At 36.1% G+C, this 18,087-nt stretch overlaps 3 protein-coding genes across 3 annotated transcripts; 1 reads left to right on the top strand and 2 right to left on the bottom strand.

Moving 5' to 3' along the window:
• Window positions 1-850: 850 nt before the first annotated feature.
• On the top strand, window positions 851-7,797 carry LOC111809255 (peroxisomal acyl-coenzyme A oxidase 1). The gene is made up of 14 exons (XM_023695679.2): window positions 851-1,267; window positions 1,353-1,461; window positions 1,556-1,617; window positions 2,328-2,537; window positions 2,635-2,722; window positions 2,805-2,967; window positions 3,885-4,080; window positions 4,385-4,582; window positions 5,451-5,582; window positions 5,784-5,904; window positions 6,027-6,137; window positions 6,315-6,384; window positions 7,133-7,316; window positions 7,405-7,797. Exons 1-14 carry the CDS (start codon window positions 1,130-1,132, stop codon window positions 7,612-7,614), a joined length of 1,992 nt encoding a protein of 663 aa, XP_023551447.2. The 5' UTR covers window positions 851-1,129; the 3' UTR covers window positions 7,615-7,797.
• Window positions 7,798-8,113: 316 nt separating this feature from the next.
• On the bottom strand, window positions 8,114-13,452 carry LOC111808252 (Exostosin family protein). Its single transcript, XM_023694122.2, has 6 exons — window positions 13,315-13,452; window positions 11,293-11,945; window positions 11,069-11,199; window positions 10,308-10,656; window positions 9,367-10,192; window positions 8,114-8,289 (listed from the first exon to the last, which is right to left on the bottom strand). The coding sequence occupies exons 2-5, from the start codon at window positions 11,746-11,748 to the stop codon at window positions 9,506-9,508; spliced, it is 1,623 nt and encodes a 540-aa protein (XP_023549890.2). The 5' UTR covers window positions 11,749-11,945; window positions 13,315-13,452; the 3' UTR covers window positions 8,114-8,289; window positions 9,367-9,505.
• Window positions 11,874-17,725, bottom strand: LOC147789637 (uncharacterized). Its single transcript, XM_087116936.1, has 3 exons — window positions 16,451-17,725; window positions 16,220-16,312; window positions 11,874-11,945 (listed from the first exon to the last, which is right to left on the bottom strand). The coding sequence occupies exons 1-3, from the start codon at window positions 17,723-17,725 to the stop codon at window positions 11,874-11,876; spliced, it is 1,440 nt and encodes a 479-aa protein (XP_086973062.1).
• Window positions 17,726-18,087: the final 362 nt, after the last annotated feature.

Raw genomic sequence — 18,087 nt, 5'->3', positions numbered from 1 at the left:
TAATAATAATAATTATTTAACCAATTTTGATAACAAACAAAACTTCAAATTACTTATTTTAGATTTATTAAAAAAATACAAAATTAAAATAATATTTGGATATTTAAAAGGATAAAACCCAAATAATATTTTAAAATAAAATTTAAATAGTCTAAAAATCATTAATTTTTTAACCCTGGAAAATAAACATGTAACGCCCCAATCCACTGCTAGCAGATATTGTCCTCTTTGGGCTTTCTCTTTCGGACTTCCCATCACGGCCTTAAAACGTGTCTAAGATCCACCGCTGTTAGATATTGTCCTCCTTGGGCTTTCCCTTTCAGACTTTCTCTCAAGACTTTAAAACGTGTCTACTAGGGGTAGGGGAAGGTTTCCATGGTGGTTTGTTCTCCTCCCCACCCAATGTGGGACGTGTCTACTAGGGTAGGAGAGGTTTCCAGGGTTGTTTGTTCTCCTCCTCAACTAATGTGGGCCGTCACAAAACAATTTGAAAAAAAAAAAAGAAAAAGAGTATTTGGTGATATATTAAAAAGAAGAAAAAATTGTACAAAGAAGACCAAAATTTGAATAAATTTTACCACTATATAAAATCCATGAAAAGTCAAACTTTTGAACATTCAATTTGGATTAAAATAATCTCAATTTGACTGTTATAAAATTTAAACTGTATTATATGAAAAGTTATGAATAATCACACTCAATCTTAATTATTGAATTACCTAAAAGGTATAAATAATGATAATCAAATTCGAATTATTGACTTATGGAATTGGAACAAACTTACGGTTCCAATCCAATGAACATAGAACGAATATTAAATTTGGAAAAACAAAAATCTCAAACCCACTTTAGAAATCTGTGGATGAGAAATAAATAACTCCAGGATACTTGCCAAAAAAAAAGTGAGGAGTCTATGGACAAGGGCTATGGTCATATGAACACGAGCTTAAATGCGAAAAGTAATCGAAATTATCGAAGAAGTGAACTTGGACAAGGAAAAGCTGCCTTAAATACCCATGAGCTCCATTGCATTTCGGCGTGATTTGCCGCTCGTTTACGTTATCTGAAAGCATTTTGCGAAGGTTATTCCATTTGGGGGTTTTGATTTTGAATTCTTTTTGAGGAACAAATGGAGGGAGTTGATCATCTTGCGCATGAGAGGAACAGCGCGCAATTTGATGTCGATGAGATGAAGATCGTTTGGGCGGGTTCTCGTCATGCATATGAAGTGTCTGATAGAATGTCTCGCCTGGTTGCTAATGATCCAGTGAGTAATTTGTGTTCTACAGTCCAAATTTTCCTGATATTGGATCAATTTTGGTTATTCTTTTGATGGATTCTTTGGGTTTAAGGCGTTTCGAAAGGACAGTAGGGCTCAATTGACAAGGAAGGAGCTGTTTAAGAACACTCTTAGAAAAGCAACTTATGCATGGAAGAGGATTCTTGAGCTTAAACTTTCTGGTATGGCTGCTTGATTCGACCTCTTTCTATGGATTGTGCTGTGTTCCTTATGTTCTTTAACCTGCATTTACCTTGTGTTGTTGTTTCTTGGCAGAGGAGGAAGCTGGTAGATTAAGGTTCTTTGTGGATGAGCCAGCATTTACAGATCTTCACTGGGTGAGTTAAGTTTATTCTCTTTGTTGGCATTTCAAAGACATAGTAGATATGGTCCTATTTGGACTTTTCCTTTCGGCTTCCCTTCAAGGTTTTTAAAACGCGCTAGGGAGAGGTTTCCACCCCTTATAAAGAATGTTTTGTTCCCCTCTCCAACTGATGTGAGATCTCACAACCCACCTCCCTTCAGGGCCCAACGTTCTTGCTGGCACTTGTTTCCCTCTCCAATCAATGTGGGATCTCACAATCTACCTACCTTCAGGGTCCAACGTCCTCGCTAGCACTCGTTCCTCTCTCCAATCAATGTGGGATCTCACAATCCATCCCCCTTCGGGACCCAGCGTCCTTGCTAGCACATCGCCCGGTGTGTATCTCCTTCGGGGCTTAGTGTCCTCACTAGCACATCGTCCGGTGTCTGGCTCTGATACCATTTGTAACAGCCCAAGTCCACCGCTAGCATATATTGTCCTATTTGGGCTTCCCCTCTAGGTTTTTAAAACGCGGCTACTAGGGAAAGGTTTGCACACCCTTATAAAGAATGTTTCGTTCCCCTCTCCAACCGATGTGAGATCTCACAACCCACTCCCTTGGGGGCTGAACATTCTCGCTGACACTCGTTTCCTTCTCCAATCATTGTGGTTTCCATCATCTGTCCTTCTAAGCTTTTGGAATTACATTTAATGTTTAATGTTCTCTCTTTCACTCTAATTTAGGGAATGTTCGTTCCATTTCTCAAAGGGCAAGGAACTGAGGAGCAGCTACAAAAGTGGTTGCCATTGGCAAATAAGTTGCAAATAATTGGCTGCTATGCTCAAACTGAACTCGGTCATGGTTCAAATGTTCAAGGGCTTGAAACAACTGCAACATTTGATCCAAAGACAGATGAATTTGTTATACATAGTCCTACGCTTACATCGAGCAAAGTAAGTTCAGTGATAATTATATATTCAGGCAGGGGAAGTTTGGATGTGAATTGCTGCACTACTTGTCTTATTTTTGGTTCTTCTTGCTTGTGAACAGTGGTGGCCTGGTGGTTTGGGTAAGGTTTCAACACATGCAGTTGTATTTGCTCGTCTTATCACCGACGGTCGGGACTATGGAGTGCATGGTATGCAAACTATGATTGGTTTCGATCCTCTAGTTCTTGATCATGATTTATTAATTGTAATTGGAAAGCTTCCATTTGGTAGGTTTCATGGTCCAGATAAGGAGTTTGGATGATCACTCAGTTCTACCAGGCATAACCATTGGAGATATTGGTATGAAATTTGGAAATGGAGCTTACAATACTATGGATAACGGGGTCATGCACTTTGATCATTTCCGCATACCGAGAGACCAACTTTTGACGAGGTTATTCCTTTCTTTCTTTTCGGGTTTTACTTGTTGTTTCTATTCATTTTCTTTGTCAATTGTCCATTTGTGAGATCCTATATCGGTTGGAGAAGAGAACGAAGCATTCCTTATAAGGGTGTGGAAACCTCTCCCTAGTAGACACGTTTTAAAACCGTGAGGCTGACGGTGCTATGTAACTGGGCAAAGCGGACAATATCTACTAACGGTGAGCTTGAGCTATTATAAATGGTATCAGAGCTAGACACCGGGCGGTGTGCCAGCGAGGACGTTGGGCCCCTAAGAGGGGTGGATTGTGAGATCCCACATCGGTTGGAGAGGGAAACAAAGCATTCCTTAAAAAGATGTGGAAACCTCTCTCTAGTAGACGCGTTTTAGAATCGAGAGGTTGACAGCGATATGTAGCGGGCCAAAGCGGACAATGAGCTTGGACTATTATAAATGGTATTAGAGTCAGACACTGGACGGTGGGCCCCCAAGGGGGGTGGATTGTGAGATCCCACATCGGTTGGAAAGGGAACGCAACATTCCTTATAAGGGTGTAGAAACCTTTCCCTAGTAGACGCATTTTAAAACCGTGAGGTTGACGACAATACGTAATGCCAAAGCGGACATCTGCTAGCGGTGGACTTGTTATACCATTACTATTTCACTAGTTTGATACCTACCAACTGAAACATTCATTAGGTTTGTCATTGTCATATGAGTTAATCATGCCTATCAATTGGAAATGGGGATGGAGGGCATTTTTCTTGTTCTGCTCTCATTGTTTGATCTTTGTTTCTGAGGTTGAGCCTTAGAGAAATTCCTTTCTATTTTTCCATCTTACAAATAAAGAACAAAACCAAGAAAATACGCTCGTATGTATCGTACATTCAGTTCAACAACCCTTCTAACGTTGGTTATAAACGTTGCAGGATTTCTCAAGTTACAAGAGAAGGGAAATACGTGCAATCAGATGCTCCGCGACAACTAGTTTACGGCACTATGGTATTCGTTAGAAAAGCAATTGTAATTGATGCTTCAAATGCCTTATCACGTGCAGTCTGCATCGCTACTAGGTACAGCGCTGTTCGTAGACAATTCGGATCACAGGATGGCGTGGAAACCCAGGTATGAACATTTAATGCTAGCTCAAGCTGTTCGTACCTGCTATAGTAACAGCAGACCACATTTTTAACCATGATTCTGATGCATAGATCTTATCATTTTACTCGGTTTCATGATCGATACCGATGGAATTGTTGCCAGTTTCTCGCATTTAACTGACCCGTTGCATTTATTTTCCCGATACGAGTTTATGACTACAAGTCTAACATAGATTCAAATTGATAAGTATATGAACATTGTCACAAGTACATTTTGCCCTTTTAGATTGTCGACAAATAATGTCGTTCTCGTTTGTTCGTTTCTTTAGGTGATCAATTATAAAACGCAACAGAATAGGCTATTCCCTTTGCTGGCTTCTGCCTATGCTTTCAGATTTGTTGGTGAATGGTTACAATGGCTATATACGGATGTGACTCAGAGACTGGCAGCTAGCGATTTCTCAACGCTGCCTGAGGCTCATGCATGCACTGCCGGGTTGAAGTCGATCACAACGGCTGCAACCGCTGTGAGTAACTTTTTGGATTACTTTAGCTTGGCCATCTATTTGTGCATTGTTCTTTTATGTTGAACTTTTTAATCAATCTCTTTCTCCTGGTTTAACTTGTTATGCTAATATTATGTTAACAATTTGAGACACTCTTACATCTATGTCACTTATTTTACCCAAGGGGCTTGGGATGTTTGGATTACTCCCAATGGTTTTGGGCTCGATCCTGCGGATTTAAAACTGAATAACTTAAAACCCTTACTGGATAATGGAGCTCGAGCTGGCCTTGGGCTGGCAAAGCCTACCAAGGACTAACCAGTGGCCCATGGCCCGTGACCATAATGCAGGAGTGTCCCACTCTGTGAGATCTCACATCGGTTAGAGAGGAGAATGAAACATTTCTTATAAGGGTGTGAAAATTTCTCTCTAGCCAACGTGTTTTAAAACCTTGAAGGGAAGCCCAGAAGGGAAAGCACAAAGAAGACAATATATGCTAGCGGTGGGCTTGGGCTGTTACAAATGATTTTAGAGTTGACACCGGGCGGTGTGCCAGCGGGACGCTAGGCCTCCAAGGGGGTAGATTGTGAGTGAGATCCCACATCGGTTGGAGAGGAGAACGAAACATCCCTTATAAGGGTGTGGAAACCTCTCTCTAGTAGATGCATTTTAAAATCTTGAGGGGAAGCCCAGAAGGGAGAGTCCAAAAAGGATAATATCTGCTAGCGGTAGGCTTGGACTTGGGCTTAGGCTGTTACACACTCCTAGTCCTGTACTTTTCTATGTTAGTCTACTAGCAGCGTTCTTGGTTCTTAATTCTTTATGTACATCTGTATAATCAAGCCAACCTTTATTTTTCTTGCCGTGTTATCTTACATTGTAATTTCAGGATGGGATCGAGGAGTGCCGGAAGTTATGCGGTGGCCACGGTTACCTGTGTAGCAGCGGGCTTCCCGAGTTGTTTGCAGTTTATGTCCCTGCCTGTACTTATGAAGGAGACAATGTTGTGCTACTCTTACAGGTCTGGTTTAAGATTTCGAGCGATGAATTATGATAACGACTTAGTATTAATTAAACTCCTCGACATGGGCAACATGCTCGAGGCTCACTTCATACTACTTCCATCGAAACTTCAGAACTCGAAAATCCATAAGATTTTTGCATTCGAGTCTAGATTCTCAACTCTTCCTCACCTGACTATTGTCGAGCTGTTTTGATATAGGTTGCACGATTTCTCGTAAAGACCGTGTCCCAGTTGGCGTCTGGTAAGAAGCCCGTCGGTACAACAGCTTACATGGGACGATTACAACATCTTATGGAATCCTCTTGCAAAGTTCAGAAAGGTAATTTTTTTTTGTTTTGGGGTTCTCAATCCCTTAATGGAGGCCTGTGAGGGTGGTGTGGAGCTGAAGTTTTCAAGACTTTTGTTTATATTGATGTTCTTGTCAATTTTGATAATCTACAGCTGAGGACTGGTTAAACCCGAGCATCGTTCTTGAGGTTTTTGAAGCACGGTCGGCTAGGATGTCCGTTGAGTGTGCCAAAAGACTTAGCGAGTTTACTAATCAAGAAGAAGGTTGGTATACTTCTACCTAGATGAAAATGGATTTGTTCGAAATATCGGAATAACTACGTCGAAATTTTCTGCTATTCGACCAGTTTGCACTTGCGTCTTTGAACTATTAGTTAATTATCGATGCATGACAATGCCGATTTGTTCTAATCCGATCGAGATTTTCGTAATTAACTGCAGGTTTTCAGGAACTTTCTCCTAGTTTAGTTGAGGCTGCAGCTGCGTATTGCCAACTAATTATTGTTTCCAAGTAAGTTCCTGCCTTGTTAGATTAATCAAACCCTTGAAAGCTTTGATTCTTTTGACTGGTTTTTTAAATGCAAAACTTTGTTGAGCCGACCGCTAGCATATATGTCTTATCTGGGCTTTCCCTTTCGAGCTTCCCCTCAAGGTTTTTAAAACGCGTTTGCTAGGAAGAGGTTTCAACACCCTTATAAAAAATGTTTCGTTCTCCTCTCCAACCGATGTGAGATCTAACAATCCACCCCCTTTCGGGGTCCAGCGTCCTCATTGGCACTCGTTCCCTTCTCCAATCGATGTGGGATCCCCCAATCCACCCCCCCTTCGGGGCCTAACGTCCTTGCTAGCATACTGCCTCGTGTCCACCTCCCCCTTCGGATCTCAGCCTCCTCGCAGGCACATCGCCTGGTGTCTAACTTTGATACCATTTGTAACAGCCCAGACCCACCGCTAGCAGGTGTAGAAACCTCTCCCTAGGAGACACGTTTTAAAAACCTTGAGGGAAATCCCGAAAGGAAAAGCACAAAGAAGACAATATCAGTTAGCGGTGGGCTTGGACAACAACCAATATTTTCACACCCTTCTTCCCGAAACATTACAAAGACGTTTTTTTCGCACCAATCACCGAGCGTTCCTTCTTGTGAAGTGATATCTGATTGCCATGAAATCTGATTCAAAGAAGAACCCGGTTTTCGTGTATTCAACCTCGTCTTTCCTCAATCCCTTAACTAATCATTTCGAAAATATTTCCATTTCAGATACATTGAGAAACTTCAGGGAGACATACCTGGAAGGGGAATAAAAGAGCAACTGCAGATTCTTTGCAGTATTTATGCTTTGTATACACTTCACAAACAGAAGGGTGATTTTCTTTCCACTTCCACCATCACTCCCAAACAGGCTTCACTTGCTGATGATCAACTCAGATCTCTATATTCCCAGGTTTGAACTCCAACAAACCTTTTAATTGTTGAAGGGAAGCTGGCTGGCTTCTAACCCGACATCGGAATTACGTTTACCTCTTTTGTAGGTTCGGCCAAATGCAATTGCTCTAGTCGATGCGTTTAACTACACCGACCATTACCTTGGTTCTATTCTCGGCCGTTATGATGGGAATGTTTACCCAAACCTGTACGATGAGGCGTGGAAGGATCCTTTGAACGACTCCGCTATACCTGATGGCTACCATGAATATATCAAGCCATTGCTTAAGCAGCAGCTCAGAAATGCAAGGCTATGAAGAACATGATAGTGTAACAAAATGTTGTGTTCTTGATAATTTGTAATAAATCCATGGATTCAGCTTGGAATTCTATGGTATTGTATGAATTCACATTAATTTAGATCCAATTACTGCTATTAAATTGAATGGGGCAAATTTGTTTTATTTTATTGAAATTAATAAATTTAAGAAAATTCTATACGGATTTTTGTTAAAATTAGTGGTGAATTAGTGAAAAATTTTATTTAAGTTTTTGAGAAAATAGACCTTTATGAATAAAAAAAATAATAATAATAAAATAAAAAAAAACTCACTAGATGTCATTTCTATCTCGCTCGATATAACCTATCTAGAACTATATAGAATTATATAGGCAATTTATCTGAAGTTGCTAATTCGAACATAGTTCAATAGATAAAGACACCTATAACTATTTTACCGATCGATAGCTCGATCTTTTACTCCTGCAATGTTTGAACTAAAAAAAATGGAAGTTCGAAAGGGTTGCTCAAATCCATATTCTAAATTTATCTTAATTATAATTTATTTACTTCACAAATACATCCAGTTTACAATAATTGGTCTTTCAAATTTACTCGAATACTCACTTACAGTATATATTTTGCATTAGTGTATACACCGTGCTGCAGTATTTACATATCCAGCAGCAAAGCCCTCTTTTCCTTGCATTCCCTGCAGTGGAGATGGAATCTACAGCTTTAATATAGCACAAAAACAGAGAACAAAGGGACAAGAACAGCATAAACTTATCAAGTTTGGGAAACTCTAAAAGATTGGGCTACTAAAAGTTCATAATAGAAAGAGAATCATTAGGGAATACCGACTTTCTAAAATTATAAGTTAAAATTTGTGTCTATTTAGTCAAACTTTTGATTTTGTACCTAATAAGTCCCTAAACTTTCAATATTATATCAAAAAAATCTCTAATAAATTCAAAATTTGTTGATGGGCTATTTTGGTATCTTGGTTGCCCTCTAGCTAACACACCCTGCAAAATAGATGCATCTCAACACACTCTACTCCGGAGTTCGTAGGAGAGCTCTATCTTGTCAGTGGAAGAGATGTCGAGGAAGTGTGAAGACTTGACGATCGGGCCGGGATTTCTTTACCTCGGGATAACCACTTTGATAGCTTATGGATTTGGTCTCATAATACCTATTAACCCACATGTTAGGAAAAGGAAAGAAAATCCTCAGGGCTAGTAAAAGCCAAGTTGAGGACTAAATAATCTATTAGATATAAATATAAATTTTATGTTTGATATGAATCTAGTAAACAAGTACATTTTTTATAATTTTAAATTTAAAAACTTTCAGATAAAATAAACACAAAACTTATGTTTCAAGACTAAATTTATAATTTAACTGAAATTCTGTCTCTTCTAATTCTTCCTTTTAACTTTTGTCTAAATATACTTCCACTTGCTAATCTTTCTTAGGCACAATTCTCTCACTAATTGTTTTCTACCCACCTGCTTTCTCTCCATAATCTAAACTCTATGCACATTTTCTCTTATTTGTTTCACTACACAAATGCTCCCTCTAACCAAAATCCATCTTCTCTTTTTAAAATTTGTTTTTAGTTGCTTTCTCAATTCAAGAAATACTGGATTGGGAAAACCAAAGAAGAGGGTGGTTAACAGCCCATGATGAAAGCATTAAAGTACTTCCAAGCACATCTAAGAATCCATTCAACATGCAATAAGTATAAACAGCAATTCATAAAACAAACGAGTTATCCATGCCGTACCTGAATGCTGCTTGATGATTCCCAAGTGCCATTCTTGTTCTTAGGTGATTGTGTCTATTATCAAGATGAGGTAAACCTCTCATCTCTGTTAAGACTTCGATTCTGCTCGGTTCTTCATTTAAATCAGGTAAAAGAGATATTATGTCCCTGGGATTTGAAACCGATTTAGTCTACTAAACCAAATTGAGTGCAGAACCATGTGGAACAAATCATATTTAAGGGGTTTTGGGTTCCAAAGAAAGTGTTTCTGAACCATTTTCACATTTATCTGCATAGCAAGATATCTCCTCAGTGGGATAGCCGTGAGAATCTCCTTCAGCTTGGGAATATCCTTTTCAGCAACAACCACAGAGAATGCACTCCAATCGAGAAACTCACTAAAGGGAAGCACAAAATTATCAGCAATGATTACTGGGACACATTCATAATAAATGGCTTCAATTATCCTTGGGCTGTTCACTTCATATCCCATTGGGCAGATGCAGTATTTGCTTGACTTCATATGTTGAATGTATGACATCTTACGGGAAATTCTCTGTGGCAAAGGTCCATAGACTCTGATATCATCATCTTTGTCCTTCCAATGCCTCAGAAGTGTTGGACGGACTCTCCCATGCATGTTCCCAGCAAAGAAAGCAAGAATTGGACGCTGTGATACCCTTTTCCCACCAACATTCCTAAGAGGTTTCCGAGGTGTCCTTATTGTAGTTTCTGGCAATGAAACATCCTTCCCAAGTTTAAAGGCCCCTTCTGATACATCAGCATTACATAAAGCTTTTATGGTGTTTTGGCTAAGTTCTCTATGTTCATTAACAGTGTACGGGCCCTGCAGAAAGTTCGTGGCACATCAAAAGAAAGAAAATGGATAGCCATAAGAGTAGTGGCTTCAGTAATCTCTGGCATTCATTAAGAAATCTGAGATGGAGAAATAGGCTTCTCACCCAGTCATGGCAAGCGACAAGGAAATGATCAGAGCCATGCGTACGGTTCCAAAATGGATACTTTCCAGCAAGCCAATTCACATGGTTCCTCAGGTATATTGACAATGGTTTCATGTTATGCGAATTAGGCACATAAAGAGCCGTTTGCAGCTGGCGTGCACTATATGCAAGATAAAATAAGTGGGCCTTTTCTGGGTCCTTAGTGACGAACTGCCTGTTTTCCTCCATCAACTTCATAAACCACCCTTCAGAAGCATAAATTCCTCTCAGATGGGGAGTATGAAAGATAGGTCTGGATCCATCTCGGTAAATGTAGACTTTGAGTATTAATTCCATCAGTTCATAACTCCTGACAATTTGGGAAGTACAATGGAATCAGTTGACTACAAATACCGAAAAGGAATGACATGTAAGAAACTATACAAAGGATTATTTGAAACATTCTTCTCATTCTGCGTATGATACACATTAGGAATTACAACTCTCTACAATGGTTTCATCATAGGCTCTTATGGTTTTGTTTTGGGCTTTCCCAAAAGGTCTCATACCAATGGAGATGTATTTCTTACTTATAAATCCATGATCCAACGTGGGACTCCCTCCCAATAAATCCTCAACATTACATGCTTCCTAGAACTTAGATATTAACTTCCTACCTCTTCCCATATAATATACTAATCACTATTTATCTATTCTTTCAAATCATTCTAAAATACTTCAACATATTTAAGTCAAAACCAAAGCAGTGATGATTCAACTACCTTTTGAAAATAGATATATTCAAGAACAAAGGGGCATACAGATCAGCATCATCTATTACTGTTGGAGCATGTTTCATCTCTTCTTTTGCATAAGCAAGTGCTTCCACAGGCTTTAAGGACCAAACATGCCTCTGGATTACATATAACATGGTCATAAAAATGTTAAAATAACTTTACTTTATATCATTAAATAAAAAAGGAAACAGAGTTCGAAATTCCCATACCTCCAACGCAGTGGGCGGTCTCCTGGGTGGGGGAGGAGTAACAGTAATTGGCTTCTCTTTTACTTTGGCATGCTTCCTTCTTTTAGATGATTTTCTACTCTTAGAAGTTTTGTCTCTCTCTTGATTCACTGAAGCCAATTGAATCACTTGATCGGAAGCATTATGCGAGACAACAGAGTTAGTTGGTATCAGTTGGACCCTTTCTGTGCTATTCTTGTGGGTCTCATTCAACTGCATGGGTTCCTTCATGGATTCATATAATGTAACTGTAGCTGGCCGATAAATGAACCATGTGTGCAATGAATAAGGAAGTATCAACATTTGAAGTGAAATGCCACCAACGGTCAAAATGGCGCCAACAAAACATATTTTTGTCCAATCAATTTTATAGCTTATGGAAGCCCTAAAAATTTCTCTCATTAGATATAGAGTAAAACGGTGCAATAGTCCACTCATTTCATTGCAACAATGTTTTCAACCTTGTCAATTTGGAAGACTAGTTCTAGAATCTTGGTTAATGAAAGAATATATTCTTGCTGTCATCATGATGTGAAAACAGACATAGAAACTTAGGCCTTAAGTCATTCAAGACCAAGGCAGTATCGAAAATCACACCGAACGCAATCAGTTACAAAATCATCAAGCTTCAGCACCTGCCAACAAACAATTTAACAGTCATATTGGCTTAAAAGATTATTTCTGCGACAATAAGGACAGAACTGAAAGTAGATTCAATATAACTGAAATGTTACAAATGAATAGCTTATTATCTATTTCATGCAATCAAACTCTCTGGAAAAACTAGTCTATTGTGCTAAAACGTGTTTAAAATAAGCCCAGTTTGAAACATCCATAAAGAAAACGCAGATCCTGGAAGAGGAAGAGATTATCGTAACTTCAAAAGGATATAAAGAGAGTCGACATGAAGTAAAAGTTAGGGTTATATTTTTCATTAAAGAGGGTCACTATAACTTTCAACCACTGGCAATATGTACACATTTTTTTCTCAGATTAGATTAATTAGGGAGGCCATGCTCCATATCTTATATATTATAAGGCAAGTTCCATGAAAAGAAAAGGAAATTAAGTCTTAAAGGATTTTCAGATATGAACATCAGAGTTCTGAGAGAAATGTGATCGCTGTACTCCTCTGACCAATATTTCTCATTAAAGTACTAGACATTGCTGTGGTTTAAAAATCCCAAATATGGACCAGAAGATGATCAAAGGGTTTGATGCAGCTGCCCTAAAAGTTTGTCCAGCTGATGTACCAGGCAAAATGGTTGGTGATAGGGCTAAGGGAATGAGCAAGGAATCCAGCATTTAAAACTCTAGAAAGTCCGAGGTTTAGAGAGGTGAAGAAGTTGTTTCTAATATCTATGGTGATGCAGACGACACACATCTATACTCTGTTTGTAAAAGCCACAGGATCCATCATTCTAATTGTGGACATGGAAAATAACAACCCTATTACTAGCAGACGAATAAACATAAATCAATTTGAAGTTCAAAAATCTAGAATGGAAAATCCACTGAAAGAAACTACTGGACGACACAAACCCATACTCTCTGTTACTAAAAGCTACATGATCCATCATCCTAATTGTGGAAATGGAAAAAAGAACCTTATGATTAGCAGATGTCAATTTTAAACTCCAAAAATCTAAAATGGAAAACACCGAATACAGGGGGCAATCAAACTTCGTTGATCAAACAGATACAGGATCATTATCCTCCATCAAACATCCTGGAGGCTGGGAATACAAACCGATAAACAGTCGCCCAAATTCTAAACCTAAACTTCTTAATTTTCAACCATCACCAAAATCGACGGAAACTTACGTCATGAGAAATCTAGAAGCTCGTATTCTTCTCAGCTACGTCAAGTCGGAATCAATTTCAAGAACTGAATTAAATAACTATCTTATATAAAAATAAAACGTTGCTAGTCGAATAAATATCGAAATCATAACAGCAAGAAAAGATCAACACGATTGTTGATAGTTGCATCAAATTCCATACCTGGATTGAGAATGCACAAAACAGAGAAAAATTGAGCCGAAAGGATGCTGAAGAACTTCCGGGGGAACGATAAATTGTTGATAGCAAGAGAATCGAATGAAATCAATCGTTCCAGATTCCAGAATGAATGAGGAAGAACTAAAAAGGAACAGCCGAAATGGAAAACAGAGGGAGTGGAACCAAATGGAGGGAAATTACACACAGGCGACAATTGCGGGAACGGTTCTTATTTATATACGTACACTTTTTTTGGCTCAACGACCCAATAGATAAAATAAGGGAAAATTTAAAATTAAAAAAAAAAAAAAAAAAAAAAAACAATAATTATATATTCAAAAAACAATAAAAAAAAAAAACAGTTTATTACTAAAAAAATTATAAATATCTTAAATATAACTCAACCATAATCTTGTTTTTAAAATTAGATATTCACATTTTCATAAATAAATAAAAAAAAAGGAATATTTTTAAAAATAATCATCTTAAATATTAAATTAAAAAATTAGCAAGATTCCCGACCAAAATTCAAAATTCAAATTGGGTCCTTGATGATATGGTATTCTCTTACTACATAACCATGTTACCTATCTGTCTTGGAACACTTTTAAAAGTGAAACAATTCACATATATCTGTTGGATGATGAAAGTTCCATCTCGGCTAACTTAGAGAATGATCATGGGTTTATAAACAATCTCCATTCGTATGAGGCATTTTGGGAAGCTCAAAGTAAAGTCATGAGAGCTTAGGCTTAAAGTAGACAATATCATACTATTGTGGAGAGTTGTTGAGATATATTATTTATGGAATATATCTTAGATTTGATTTAGAGTATATTTTATTTTATTCTCAGTATTTAATTATTTTATATTTTCTTCATTTGTACTTTTTGTATCCTATTTAAAGGATATCAATATCAATGATAATATACACCTTCCCAATTATATTTTCTATCTCATTCTTAACAAGAGTCGTGTTCGTCTAACAGTATCAACCATCTCAGAAAATTCTCGGAATTTCATCTAAATTTTTTTTAATAATTGAACGTAAAATGGAGATGTATATTGTTGGTATAAAAAGAAAAACAATTAATTTTATCATTTATTGAAATGAAAATTTTGAATATTTTCGGTAATTAAATGAAAAAAAAAAAAAAAAAAAAAAAAACTCAAATTTCTTATATTGATAAATATGAAAATAATAATTTGCAAGGTTTTGTTTTAATAATAAAAGAAATTTTACCACAATAAATTGAATAAACTAATTCATAAATTATAATATACAAAAATGAGTGTACGACAAAACTTGGAGTTGCAACCATGGTTTGACTTCGGCTTAGATACGCCACCGTGGTTTGACTTCGTGTTTGACACGCCACCGTGTCCTCATAACAAAGGGCGTGCCACATACAGCTGGCGCCATGTGATTGGTGGCATTGAATCGAACGTTGAGGAAGACAGCTACTAACAGAAAAAAATAATTAAGTTTGAAAACGTTGTATTATATTTTTATTTTTAAATTTTGAATTTTGAGTTTAATTTCTATTTTATCTTTTAACTTTAAAATTTTAATATTTTTGTCCATAAACTTTTACTAATTAGGTCTTTGACGTTTAATTTAAAATAATTATTATGTGAAGTTTGTTAACAGAATAATTATTAATATTGAGTGCTAAATAAATTTAAAAACTTAAAATATATTAATAATATATTAATGAATTAAAATTAAATCAAAATTTAATTAGTTAAAATTATTTTAATAATTTGACTTAATAAAAATAAATTAACTTACAACAATTAATTATTCAATCATGTAATAAGTTTCTACGATAATTAAAAAAATATTATTTATTTATATAAAATTTTAATAATATTTCATATTTTATTTTGAATAAACTCAATTAATTAATTAATTTTAGCTTATAAAATAATTATAATTAGTTATTTAATTATAATAAATCAATAATAATCTTTTAAACATATATTTAATTTATTTTGACCAATAATTTTCTAAAATTAATGAAAATAATTTGGTTACCTGTTACATGTAACACCATACAATATGTAGACCTTCTATTTTCAACCATTTTTTAGGTAAATTATTTTTTATCAATAAAATTTTAAACTAAACCACCCTAAAAGCATTAAATTATTGATTTAAGAAAAATGTTTAAATTATATTAATGTAATATTTATTAAAATTATTGGTTAAAATATTGTATTATTTTATACTTTAAAATTGTATTCTATAAAAATAGTTGTTGCAGGTTTATTTTTTAAGGAATTTTTTTTTTTTTTTGTTAAGAATGAGAAATAGAAATAGAATTGAAATGGAAGGTGTATATTCTCATTGATTTGTTAAGAATGAGAAATAGAAATAGAATTGAAATGGAAGGTGTATATTCTCATTGATATTATAAGCTTTAAATAGAATAACCACTGATTCCAACAAATAAGGAAATTATAAACTTATTAAATATTAAAAATAAAATAAAATATACTATAAATTAAATCATAAAGAAAGAATATTAGGTGGAACCTTTGACTGAAAAGGAAGAGACCTAGCTACATTTAGGATATGACGATGCTTACGTTCTATGACTACGTGCGCTGAAATTCAATGCCACAAGTGAGAAAAATCATCAACAACAGTGAGAAAAAAACCCAAACTAGAATGGGTTGAAATTTTATGTGGTCCCCAAACATCACAATGTAACAGATCAAAGGCAGAATGGGTCGTTATTGAACTTCTTGGGAAAGATAACCTAGTTTGTTTTGCTAATGGGCAAATGCTACCGTTGTGAGAAAGAGTAGCATTATTAAGATGCAATTGATCTGCTAGAAATTTAAAACGAGAAGAAAAAGGATGACCTAAGCGTAAATGTCATAAATCAGATGACTGAGATACTTGATTTGCTGATGATTTGATTGGAGATGAAGAAATATGATAGCGACCTCCGAATTGTTTACCCGAGCCAATCATCTTTCCCGTAGCCAAGTCCTGCATAACACAAGAATCAGGATAGAAGGTGACATAACATTTCAAGTCATTGGTAAGTTTGCTGATAGACATTAAGTTTAAATTGAATGAAGGCACGCATAAAACATTGTTTAATTTAAGGTTAGGATTAAAGGAAACATTGACAGTATGTGACACATATGTTGTCCCTCCATTAGGCAAATATATCGTAGATATGGTGGTAGCCTTTGGTTCAGTCATAACAGAAGCTTTGGATACTATATGATCTGTAGCTTCGCTATCGAGAATCCATGGATTAGAATTTGTAGAGTTAATAGATAATGCAGATACTGGAAACAAACCTACAACATTGATGTTATTATCAGAATTACCAAAAGGACGATGATTGAGTGCAGATAAGGCTTGTACAATCTGTTGTAATTGCTCAGAAGAGAAATTTGGGATGGAATTAGGTGACTGTTCTTCTGTATTCAACTGAGAAACATCGGCCATATTTGGAGATGATTGATATCCTCGATTGTTGCGTTGATTGAATTGTACTGCCCTTCTAGAATTATTTTTCTGTTGACATCGATCTTCTGTATGTCCCCTTCTATCACAAAATTTACAGTGAAACTTAAGAATTCGACACTCATCAATTGTATGACCACTTTTATTGCAGTGTTCACATGATTTATCCCTGGCGAATTTTGAATATGTTGTTTTCTTCTGCACTGCTGATGCAATCGAGAAATTCTTAGTAGGTTCAGAAGTTACCTGACGTTGCATCTCTTCTTGTACAAGTAATGAATAGGCTTGCTTCACATTAGGTAATGGAGTCATCATCAATATGTTATATCTCACCGTTTTATAAGACTCATTGAGCCCCATGAGTAGTTGCATCAACTTGTCTTCTTCGCGTTGATCAACATGTATTTGATGTTGATTACAGGTAAATGGTGTGCGGTACGCTTCCAATTCATCCCAGAGTGCTTTGAGCTTGGTGAAATATGCTGACACTGTCATGGTTCCCTGTGACATCATTGCTATCGACTTTTGTATCTGAAAAATTGCTGGAGCATTCTTTTGTGAGAATTGATCGTGAAGATCAACCCACACTTGATGAGCTGTCTTGGCGTGAATAATACCCTCACCGATATCTGCTTCAACTGAATGAGTTAACCAAGATATTATCATACTGTTCCACTGATTCCAGAGTTCAAATTCGGTTGAATTTGCATCTTTAGACGGTTCTTCAATTGTGCCATCAATGAAGCCAATTTTCTTTTTGGCAATAAGAGCATGCATAACTGATTTACTCCAGGATCGGTAATTTGTTCCATTTAATTTGATTGGAACAAGTGAATATCCCGGCTGATCAGAGTGATGAATATAATAAGGATGTGTTAAATCAACATCCGAAATTTCGAAGCTGGATTTGGCTGATTCCGCCATAGAAGAAATTTTGATATTTAAGAATATCAAGATCGGTTCTCTGATACTATGTTAAGAATGAGAAATAAAAATAGAATTGGAATCGAACGTGTGTATTCTCACTAATATTCACAAGCTTTAAATAGAATACAAGCTGACAACTAATACCTACGGATAAGGAAAAAATAAATTAATTAAATATTGAGAATAAAATAAAATATACTATAAATCAAATCAGAAAGATATATTTCATAAATAATATATACTCAAAATATTATATCTCAATAGATATTCATAAAAAATTTAAAAAAATATTCTCACATTTTACTTGCATAAAAATAATAATAATCAATAAAAATTAACTTTAAAAGTTTAAATTTGAG

The sequence above is a fragment of the Cucurbita pepo genome, chromosome 13 (genome assembly GCF_057944985.1).
Source record: "Cucurbita pepo subsp. pepo isolate OVF chromosome 13, ASM5794498v1, whole genome shotgun sequence".
Lineage (NCBI taxonomy): Eukaryota > Viridiplantae > Streptophyta > Magnoliopsida > Cucurbitales > Cucurbitaceae > Cucurbita > Cucurbita pepo.
This window is presented reverse-complemented; position numbering and strand designations above follow the sequence as displayed.

Bases quoted from the DNA above. Each gene is read 5' to 3' on its own strand.
- LOC111808252 (XM_023694122.2), bottom strand. From the start codon at position 11,748: ATGAGTGGACTATTGCACCGTTTTACTCTATATCTAATGAGAGAAATT. The intron at 11,200-11,292 runs GTATGGGAATTT...TATGTAATCCAG, and splicing joins GACCGCCCACTGCGTTGGAG to AGGCATGTTTGGTCCTTAAA. The intron at 10,657-11,068 runs GTAGTTGAATCA...CCAAATTGTCAG, and splicing joins AATATATCTATTTTCAAAAG to GAGTTATGAACTGATGGAAT.
- LOC111809255 (XM_023695679.2), top strand. From the start codon at position 1,130: ATGGAGGGAGTTGATCATCTTGCGCATGAGAGGAACAGCGCGCAATTT. The intron at 2,723-2,804 runs GTATGCAAACTA...TCCATTTGGTAG, and splicing joins TCGGGACTATGGAGTGCATG to GTTTCATGGTCCAGATAAGG. The intron at 4,583-5,450 runs GTGAGTAACTTT...TTGTAATTTCAG, and splicing joins TCACAACGGCTGCAACCGCT to GATGGGATCGAGGAGTGCCG.
- LOC147789637 (XM_087116936.1), bottom strand. From the start codon at position 17,725: ATGGCGGAATCAGCCAAATCCAGCTTCGAAATTTCGGATGTTGATTTA. The intron at 16,313-16,450 runs GTTTCCTTTAAT...TGTGTTATGCAG, and splicing joins ATGTGTCACATACTGTCAAT to GACTTGGCTACGGGAAAGAT. The intron at 11,946-16,219 runs GTATCTCAGTCA...GTTTGTTGGCAG, and splicing joins TCAAATCATCAGCAAATCAA to GTGCTGAAGCTTGATGATTT.